At 48.5% G+C, this 10,731-nt stretch overlaps 1 protein-coding gene across 1 annotated transcript in view; it reads left to right on the top strand.

Annotated features, from left to right (window-relative positions):
- Nucleotides 1–9,318, top strand: part of LOC106572845 (sodium-dependent neutral amino acid transporter SLC6A17) — a 43,063-nt gene extending 33,745 nt beyond the window's left edge. The window contains exons 7-12 of the mRNA XM_045696453.1: nt 450–691; nt 1,663–1,855; nt 2,955–3,150; nt 6,928–7,087; nt 7,669–7,831; nt 8,061–9,318. Of these exons, the coding sequence (XP_045552409.1) occupies nt 450–691; nt 1,663–1,855; nt 2,955–3,150; nt 6,928–7,087; nt 7,669–7,831; nt 8,061–8,435 (1,329 nt within the window). The 3' untranslated portion in view covers nt 8,436–9,318. The remainder of the gene's footprint in view (nt 1–449; nt 692–1,662; nt 1,856–2,954; nt 3,151–6,927; nt 7,088–7,668; nt 7,832–8,060) is intronic.
- Nucleotides 9,319–10,731: the final 1,413 nt, after the last annotated feature.

Below are 10,731 nucleotides of genomic sequence, written 5' to 3' on the forward strand. Positions count from 1 at the left end.
CACTCAACTATCATTAATGAATGGATTCAGAGCCTCTGTACTGTACCTTATCCTTCATTTACTGTGTCGTTAGTATTCACTTTGACTGAACATGTGGTTGTTGTCGCCCTCTAAAGGCTGACTGAGGTACTCATGTGTACTAATGTATTTTTCCTCTGAAGGTAGACATTTGCCAGAAATGTCTATTAGAGCATGATTGTGTGTGGAGCATTAAGTTGTTGACCTTTGCCCCCTCTACCCCCTGACCTATAACCTCAAATGGGCGGCAGGTAGCCTAGTGGTTAGAGCGTTGGACCAGTTGGTTTGAAAACCTGCGCCAAACACATCAAAAGTCGCTTAACCCTAATTTGCTCCAGGGGTGCTGTACTGCTATGGCTAACCCTGTAAAACTGCACATTTCTGGTGCACGTGACAATAAAACCTACTTTATTTTGACCTCTTAACCCCAGTTAGAGAAGATGCTGGAGCCCCAGGTTTGGAGGGAGGCGGCCACCCAGGTGTTCTTCGCTCTGGGCCTTGGGTTCGGAGGGGTCATAGCCTTCTCCAGCTACAACAAGCGGGACAACAACTGCCACTTTGACGCAGCGCTGGTCTCTATCATCAACTTCATCACCTCCATCCTGGCTACGCTGGTGGTGTTCGCCGTGCTGGGGTTCAAGGCCAACATCATGAACGAGAAATGTGTTGTGGAGTGAGTATATCTAGCCTGGTCCCAGATCTGTCTGTGCTGTCTTCTGATCTCAGATCTGTTTGTGCTGTCTTCTGATCCCAGATCTGTTTGTGATTTCTTCTGATCCCAGATCTGTTTGTGCTGTCTTCTGATCCCAGATCTGTTTGTGCTATCTTCTGATCCCAGATCTGTTTGTGCTATCTTCTGATCCCAGATCTGTTTGTGCTGTCTTCTGATCCCAGATCTGTTTGTGCTGTCTACTGATCCCAGATCTGTTTGTGCTGTCTTCTGATCCCAGATCTGTTTGTGCTGTCTACTGATCCCAGATCTGTTTGTGCTGTCTTCTGATCCCAGATCTGTCTGTGCTGTCTTCTGATCCCAGATCTGTTTGTGCTGTCTTCTGATCCCAGATCTATTTGTGCTGTCTTCTGATCCCAGATCTGTTTGTGCTGTCTACTGATCCCAGATCTGTTTGTGCTGTCTTCTGATCCCAGATCTGTTTGTGCTGGAGTAAATCTGCTATATAATCCTGATTTATTATTATGTGTCGTTGGAGTAAATCTGCTGTCCACTCAGTCATTCCTCTTGTCTTTACGTTTGAATCATTATGGGACAATTTATGTCTGTTTTGCAGTGCATATTAATTGTAAAAAGCTTAAATGCCAGGATTCAATCCAACGCAGCACTAATGACCTGGGCACAGCAATAAACTTTTAGAAACAATCCACCAGACATTGGCTGAGATGGTGATCTCTGTAAACACTGCAGATGTTGGCTCATGCATAAAAACACTTCAAAGAAAAGTGCACAGATCGTTAATCTGTGTTTGTTTGAATTCCAACCTCACTCTTGTCAACAGAGAACTCAACCAAACTCAAATAATTTAATCAAACTCAAATGGCATATCCAATGGCATATTGTCATTGTAAAATAGATGAGGTTCTTCTTCAGTACTAACCGTACCCTCCTCTCCTCTCTCCTCCTGTCTACAGGAATGCAGAGAAGATCCTAGGTTACCTTAAGTCAGGTGTGTTGAGTCTTGAGCTGATCCCTCCCCACGTCAACTTCTCTCACCTGTCAGCTTTGGACTATCAGGAGATGTATGGAGTGATCAAGACTGTCAGGGAGGACAGCTTCGATCAGCTAGGACTGGACCCCTGTATACTGGAGGACGAACTCAACAAGGTATGTTGGTCATGGGGTAAGTTGAGCCGATGGCCATGGGGTAAGTTGAGCCGATGGCCATGGGGTAAGTTGAGCCGATGACCATGGAGTAAGTTGAGCCGATGACCATGGGGTAAGTTGAGCCGATGACCATGGGGTAAGTTGAGCCAATGGCCATGGGGTAAGTTGAGCCGATGACCATGGGGTAAGTTGAGCCAATGGCCATGGGGTAAGTTGAGCCGATGGCCATGGGGTAAGTTGAGCCGATGACCATGGGGTAAGTTGAGCCGATGACCATGGGGTAAGTTGAGCCGATGACCATGGGGTAAATTGAGCCAATGGCCATGGGGTAAGTTGAGCCAATGGCCATGGGGTAAGTTGAGCTGATGACCATGGGGTAAGTTGAGCTGATGACCATGGGGTAAGTTGAGCCAATGACCATGGGGTAAGTTGAGCCAAGGCTTGAGCCAATGGCAAGTTGAGCAAATTGAAACGTTTTCTTCCCAGGCGAAATGCAAGGCATTATCACGCGGATAATATGGTAACAACAGGGCATAGCCTATGTTAAAAGTGTTTTAAAAAGTGCACAGTGTTTGTTAGGTGTTAAGCCTGTGTTAAAATATGTTTACAATGATTAGAAGACCCAAAAAGTATTGTGATTGTGTTGAATTGTGTTTGGTAAATGAAGATAGACATGATTATAAAAAGATAGTGGTAATATTTAAAGGCTCATCTTACCCTGTCCCGAGGTTCAATTTACCGTGGCTCAACTTACCCCGGGTATGGGGTAAACTGGCACAATAAACTGTCATGTTTACATTATTATGTCAAGGGATAAAAAAAACATCCTGAAATATATGTAGATATCTCTGTTAGAAAGAATACAGCCTTGACGGAGTGATGCTGAATTTAAAACATGGCTCAACTTACCCAACTCTACCCTACATAAAACATCTCTGTTGGTTTCTCTACCTCTCTATACCCCTCTCTACCTCTCTCTCTCTCTCTCTCTCTCTCTCTCTCTCTCTCTCTCTCTCTCTCTCTCTCTCTCTCTCTCTCTCTCTCTCTCTCTCTCTCTCTCTCTCTCTCTCTCTCTCTCTCTCTCTCTCTCTCTCTCCAGGCAGTGCAGGGTACAGGCCTGGCCTTCATTGCCTTCACTGAAGCCATGACCCACTTCCCTGCCTCTCCCTTCTGGTCTGTCATGTTCTTCTTCATGCTGATTAACCTGGGCCTGGGGTCCATGATCGGCACCATGACAGGGATCACCACACCTGTACTGGACGCCTTTCCCAAGATCCGCAAGGAGTTCCTCTGTGGTGAGGCTTCTACTGATTGGTTGGTTGTTTGATTGGTATCGATAGATTGATTATTTATCAGTCATTAGTCAAAGGTCTGTTGGCATCAGCCAATGGCTGTTGAAAGAAGCGATGCCTTACTTTGCATTGGTAAGCATTAGAGATGTAGTCACATAATCAGCCTAATCAGCCTAATATCTTTCCTCTCAACTATTCAAGTTTAATTTGTTTTAGCCTAGTGGTAAGAGACAGGTATCCTAGTGGTTAGAGACAGGTATCCTAGTGGTTAGAGACAGGTAGCCTGTTAGTTAGAGACAGGTATCCTAGTGGTTAGAGACAGGTAGCCTAGTGGTTAGAGACAGGTAGGCTAGTGGTTAGAGACAGGTAGCCTAGTGGTTAGAGACAGGTATCCTAGTGGTTAGAGGCAGGTAGCCTGGTGGTTAGAGACAGGTAGCCTGGTGGTTAGAGACAGGTAGCCTAGTGGTTAGAGGAGGTAGCCTAGTGGTTAGAGGCAGGTAGCCTGGTGGTTAGAGACAGGTAGCCTAGTGGTTAGAGACAGGTAGCCTAGTGGTTAGAGACAGGTAGCCTGGTGCTTAGAGACAGGTATCCTAGTGGTTAGAGGCAGGTAGCCTGGTGGTTAGAGACATGTAGCCTAGTGGTTAGAGACAGGTATCCTAGTGGTTAGAGGAGGTAGCCTAGTGGTTAGAAACAGATAGCCTAGTGATTAGAGACAGGTATCCTAGTGGTTAGAGACAGGTATGCTAGTGGTTAGAGACAGGTATCCTAGTGGTTAGAGACAGGTATCCTAGTGGTTAGAGACAGGTATCCTAGTGGTTAGAGACAGGTATCCTAGTGGTTAGAGACAGGTAGCCTAGTGGTTAGAGACAGGTAGCCTAGTAGTTAGACAGGTATCCTAGTGGTTAGAGACAGGTAGCCTAGTGGTTAGAGACAGGTTGCCTAGTAGTTAGAGACAGGTAGCCTAGTGGTTAGAGACAGGTAGCCTAGTGATTAGAGACAGGTATCCTAGTGGTTAGAGACAGGTATGCTAGTGGTTAGAGACAGGTATCCTATTGGTTAGAGACAGGTATCCTAGTGGTTAGAGACAGGTAGCCTAGTAGTTAGAGACAGGTAGCCTAGTGGTTAGAGACAGGTAGCCTAGTGGTTAGAGACAGGTAGCCTAGTGGTTAGAGACAGGCAGCCTAGTGGTTAGAGGAGGTAGCCTAGTGGTTAGAGACAGGTAGCCTAGTGGTTAGAGACAGGTAGCCTAGTGGTTAGAGACAGGTATCCTGGTGGTTAGAGACAAGTAGCCTAGTGGTTAGAGGAGGTAGCCTAGTGGTTAGAGGCAGGTAGCCTGGTGGTTAGAGACAGGTAGCCTAGTGGTTAGAGACAGGTATCCTAGTGGTTAGAGACAGGTAGCCTAGTGGTTAGAGACAGGTAGCCTAGTGGTTAGAGGAGGTAGCCTAGTGGTTAGAGACAGGTAGCCTAGTGGTTAGAGGAGGTAGCCTAGTGGTTAGAGCAGGTAGCCTAGTGGTTAGAGTAGGCAGCCTAGTGGTTAGAGACAGGTATGCTAGTGGTTAGAGACAGGTATCCTAGTGGTTAGAGACAGGTATCCTAGTGGTTAGAGACAGGTATCGTAGTGGTTAGAGACAGGTATCCTAGTGGTTAGAGACAGGTAGCCTAGTGGTTAGAGACAGGTAGCATAGTTGTTAGAGACAGGTAGCCTGTTAGTTAGAGACAGGTATCCTAGTGGTTAGAGACAGGTAGCCTAGTGGTTAGAGACAGGTATCCTAGTGGTTAGAGACAGGTATCCTAGTGGTTAGAGACAGGTAGCCTAGTGGTTAGAGACAGGTAGCCTAGTGGTTAGAGACAGGTAGCCTAGTGGTTAGAGACTGGTAGCCTAGTGGTTAGAGACAGGTAGCCTAGTGGTTAGAGACAGGTATCCTAGTGGTTAGAGACAGGTAGCCTAGTGGTTAGAGGAGGTAGCCTAGTGGTTAGAGCAGGTAGCCTAGTGGTTAGAGTAGGCAGCCTAGTGGTTAGAGACAGGTAGCCTAGTGGTTAGAGTGTAGGGGCGGCAGGTAGCCTAATGGTTGGAGTGTAGGGGCGGCAGGTAGCCTAGTGGTTAGAGTGTTGGGCCAGTAACCAAAAGGTTGCTGGATCGAATCCCTGAACAGACAAGGTAAAAATCTGTCGTACTGTCCTTTAACAAGGTTGTTAACCCACTGTTCCCCTTTAGGCTGTCACTGTAAATAAGAATTTGTTCTTAACTGACTTGCCTAGTGAAATAAATACATTTAAAATAAATTACCACGAGCCCATCCTCCCCAATTAAAGTGCCACCAAATCTTGTGGTCTCTGGATGGGTGGAAGAACGGTCCCAGTGATGGAGGGCCTTATTCCTTCCTCTACTTCCTGAAGTCAACAATCAACTCCTTTGTGTTGCTGACGTTGAGGGAGAGGTTGTTGTCCTGACAACACAATGCGAGTTCACTTACTTCCTCCCTATAGGCTGACTCGTCATTGTTGGTTATCAGGCCTAAAACCGTGGTGTCGTCATGGAGACTAGATGACAGAGTTGGTGTGGTGCAAAGCAACACAGTCGGTGTTGAGGAATGAGGACACACCCCTGGGGGGGCCCTAAGGGAGTACAGCAGAGGACTGAGGACACACCCCTGGGGGGGCCCTAAGGGAGTACAGCAGAGGACTGAGGACACCTCTGAGGGGGCCCTAAGGGAGTACAGCAGAGGACTGAGGACACACCCCTGGGGGGGCCCTAAGGGAGTACAGCAGAGGACTGAGGACACACATCTGGGGGGGGGGGGCTGTGTTAAGAGTCAGTGTAAAGGAAGTGTTGTTGCCAATCCTTACAGCCTGTGGTCTGCCGGTCAGGAAGTCCAGGATCCAGTTGCATAGGGTGGTGTCCAGACCCAAGGCTCTGAGCTTGGTGATGGCCTTGGAGGGAACAATAATGTTGATACTGAACTGTAGTCAATGAACAGCATTCTCACATAGGTGTTCCTCTTGTTCAGATGTGTTAGGCCAGTGTGAATAGCGATGATGGTTCTGATGGAGCGTGGACCTTCCTCTCTCAGTGGGCTGTTGGGTCGTAGCCTTCTTTTGTGGTCTGTATGTATGATTATTCATGTATCCTCTTCCTCCTCCTTCTCTCTTCCTCCTTATTCCTCCTCCTCCTTCTCTCGTCCTCCTATTTATCCTCCTTCTTCCTCCTTCTCTCTTCCTCCTCTTCCTCCTTATTCCTCCTCTTCCTCCTCCTCCTTCTTCCTTATTCCTCCTCTTCCTCCTCCTCCTTCTCTCTTCCTCCTTATTCCTCCTCCTCCTTCTCTCGTCCTCCTATTTATCCTCCTTCTTCCTCCTTCTCTCTTCCTCCTCTTCCTCCTTATTCCTCCTCTTCCTCCTCCTTCTCTCTTTCTCCTCTTCCTCCTTCTTCCTTATTCCTCCTCTTCCTCCTCCTCCTTCTCTCTTCCTCCTTATTCCTCCTCCTCCTCCTCCTTCTCTCGTCCTCCTATTTCTCCTACTTCTTCCTCCTCTCTTCCTCCTCTTCCTACTTATTCCTCCTCTTCCTCCTCCTTCTCTCTTCCTCCTCTTCCTCCGCCTTCTTCCTTATTCCTCCTCTTCCTCCTTCTCTCTTCCTCCTTATTCCTCCTCCTTCTCCTCCTTCTCTCGTCCTCCTATTTCTTCTCCTTCTTCCTCCTTCTCTCTTCCTCCACTTCCTCCTGATTCCTCCTCTTCCTCCTCCTTCTCTTGTCCTCCTCTTCTTCCTATTCCTCTTCCCCTTCTCAGTTGGTTGTTGCATTGTGGCGTTCTTCTGCGGCCTGCTGTTCGTCCAACGCTCCGGGAACTACTTTGTGACCATGTTTGATGACTACTCAGCTGGCCTGCCTCTCACTGTGGTGGTTATACTGGAGAATATATCTGTGGCCTGGATCTACGGCACCAAGAGGTACTGGATACATAACATGACACGGCACTTCCATATTACTTTATAGCCACGGACAAATGGATTTGTAGATTTGTATCGTGATGAATGTCTTCAAACTTGTTTTTGTTCTTCCCCACATTAATCTCCCTCCCTCCCCCTCTCTCCCCTCCCTCTCTCTCCCCTCCCCCTCTCTCTCTCCCCCTCCCTCCCTCCCTCCCTCCCTCCCTCCCTCCCTCTCTCTCTCTCTCTCTCCCTCCCTCCCTCTCTCTCTCTCTCCCTCCCTCTCTCTCTCTGTCTCCCTCTCCCTCCTCTCTCTCTCTCCCATGCTCTCTCTCTCCCTCTGTCTCTCTTTCCCTCCCTCCTTCTCTCTCTCCTTCTCTCTTTCCCTCTCTCTCTCTCTCTCTCTCTCCTCTCTCTCTCTCCCTCGGTCTCTCTCTCCCTCTCTCTCTCTCTCCCTCCCTCCCTCCCTCCCTCTCTCTCTCTCTCTCTCCCTATCTCTCTCTCTCTCCCTCTCTCTTTCCCTCTCTCTCTCCCTCTCTCTTTCCCTCTCTCCCTCGGTCTCTCTTTCCTTCTCTCTCTCTCTCTCTCTCTCTCTCTCTCAGGTTCATGCAGGATCTAGAGGACATGTTGGGTTTCAGACCCTACTCTTTCTATTTCTATATGTGGAAGTACGTGTCTCCTGCCTGTCTCACCGTGCTCATCATTGCCACTGTGATAGAGATGGCCGTCAGTCCTGCAGGGTACAACGCCTGGGTGGAGGAACTGGTCAGTGAATCATCTCTCTCGTGGTAGCTTCTCTGTCTCGTTCTCTTTTTCATCCTCTTTCTTACTCCTTCTATCTGCTTTGTATTTCAGATGTGCATTTGCTTGCCCTTTTAAATGTTATGTTCTAAGACTTTCCTGCCAGTCCAATGATTGTTTAGATAGTACATGTATGTTTAATTATTTAATACATTCACTCACTCTCTCCCCCCCCCCCCCCCCACCCTACTAGGCGTCCGAGAAGTTCCTCTCCTACCCACCGTGGGCTCTGGGCGTGGCCTACTCCCTCATCATCGCCGCCATGCTTCCTCTCCCCTGCGTCTTCATCGCCCGCCACTTCAACCTGCTCTCTGACGGCTCCAACAAGCTGTCCGTCTCCTACCGTAAAGGCATGACCAAGGACCTCTCTGGCCTAGAGGAAGAGAACGAGTCTCGCTTCATCCTCAGTAAAGGCACACCCAGCCCCAGCCCCTCACCCATGCCTTCTCACCGCCCCTACCTGGGGCCCGGCGGAGCCCAGGAGATGACCAACACGGCTGGATATGGTACCGGGACACCGACCAAGACGGGTTATCAGAATATTAATTCGCCAGAGTCCGAACTATGATCGATCTGACTGACTGAAGCACAACACACCCTATCTATCAAACACAACTCAAGAAAACCCAGAGAGAGAGAGAGAGAGAGAGAGAGAGAGAGAGCACTGCCGGGGGAGGTTTTAGTGTAACCTCCACTTCATTCCTCCACTTCATCCCTCCATTACAGAACAGCATCTCTCCATCCTCCAGAATTAGGATCTCTTCTTCTCCAGGTAATGTGGTTAAGATGTACGGTGTGTTTTGGTGTAACTGTGTTAAAGTCAAGGTGTCCCAAACACTGCAATACGACGGTCAAACTGATCATAGACCTTCAGTGTTTTTTCTTTTTGTTTGAGCTAGGTTTATTTTGGGTGATGGAAGGAGCTGTGTTATCTCAGGAAGAAGCTCATAAAGTCATTTCTTCATTCCATAAAAGAGGACTATATCTCATAGAGTAGAAGGGGATTCAGACTAGTACACAACCTTTTTCACTTCACGAAGCACCACTTTCTTCTCTCCCTTTTATCACATGAAACAATCTCTACAGACCCTCTTAGTGGAAATGTGACCTGGTCTGCATCCTAAATGAAACCCTATGGGCTCTGGTCAAAAATAGTGCACTATATAGGGAATAGGGGTCCATAGGACTCTGGTCAGAAGTAGCACACTATATAGGGAATAGGGGTCCATAGGACTCTGGTCAAAAGTAGCACACTATATAGGGAATAGGGTGCCATTTGGGATGCATCTCAGTAGTAAATCATTCTTCTAAAGCGTCGTACCTTAACTCTTAAAGGTGAGCTATTGTACCCATCCAGTAAAATGGATGGGTACCCCCCCCTCTCTCTCTACTGTTCACCTAGCTGTAAAACACAGCCCCCCCTCTCTCTCTACTGTTCACCTAGCTGTAAAGAACAGCCCCCTCTCTCTCTCTACTGTTCACCTAGCTGTAAAGAACAGCCCCCCTCTCTCTCCACTGTTCACCTAGCTGTAAACACAGCCCCCCTCTCTCTCTCTACTGTTCACCTAGCTGTAAAGAACAGCCCCCTCTCTCTCTCTACTGTTCACCTAGCTGTAAAGAATAGCCCCCTCCTCTCTCTACTGTTCACCTAGCTGTAAAGAACAGCCCCCCTCTCTCTCTCTACTGTTCACCTAGCTGTAAACACAGCCCCTCTCTCTCTCTACTGTTCACCTAGCTGTAAAGAACAGCCCCCCCTCTCTCTCTACTGTTCACCTAGCTGTAAAGAACAGCCCCCCTCTCTCTCTACTGTTCACCTAGCTGTAAAGAACAGCCCCCCTCTCTCTCTACTGTTCACCTAGCTGTAAAGAACAGCCCCCCCTCTCTCTCTACTGTTCACCTAGCTGTAAAGAACAGCCCCCCCTCTCTCTACTGTTCACCTAGCTGTAAAGAACAGCCCCCCTCTCTCTCTACTGTTCACCTAGCTGTAAAGAACAGCCCCCTCTCTCTCTACTGTTCACCTAGCTGTAAAGAACAGCCCCCCCCTCTCTCTCTACTGTTCACCTAGCTGTAAAGAACAGCCCCCCTCTCTCTCTACTGTTCACCTAGCTGTAAAGAACAGCCCCCTCTCTCTCTACTGTTCACCTAGCTGTAAAGAACAGCCCCTCCCTCTCTCTCTACTGTTCACCTAGCTGTAAAGAACAGCCCCCCCTCTCTCTCTACTGTTCACCTAGCTGTAAAACACAGCCCCCCTCTCTCTACTGTTCACCTAGCTGTAAAGCACAGCCCCCCTCTCTCTCCACTGTTCACCTAGCTGTAAAACACAGCCCCCCCTCTCTCTACTGTTCACCTAGCTGTAAAGAACATAGCCCCCCCTCTCTCTACTGTTCACCTAGCTGTAAAACACAGCCCCCCTCTCTCTCCACTGTTCACCTAGCTGTAAAACACAGCCCCCCCTCTCTCTACTGTTCACCTAGCTGTAAAGAACAGCCCCCCCCTCTCTCTCTACTGTTCACCTAGCTGTAAAGAACAGCCCCCCTCTCTCTCTACTGTTCACCTAGCTGTAAAGAACAGCCCCCCCCTCTCTCTACTGTTCACCTAGCTGTAAAGAACAGCCCCTCCCTCTCTCTACTGTTCACCTAGCTGTAAAGAACAGCCCCTCCCTCTCTCTCTACTGTTCACCTAGCTGTAAAGAACAGCCCCCCCTCTCTCTCTACTGTTCACCTAGCTGTAAAACACAGCCCCCCCTCTCTCACTGTTCACCTAGCTGTAAAACACAGCCCCCCTCTCTCTACTGTTCACCTAGCTGTAAAACACAGCCCCCCTCTCTCTACTGTTCACCTAGCTGTAAAGAACAGCCCCCCTCC

Source organism: Salmo salar, chromosome ssa15 (assembly GCF_905237065.1).
Source record: "Salmo salar chromosome ssa15, Ssal_v3.1, whole genome shotgun sequence".
In the NCBI taxonomy this organism is placed as follows: Eukaryota; Metazoa; Chordata; class Actinopteri; order Salmoniformes; family Salmonidae; genus Salmo; species Salmo salar.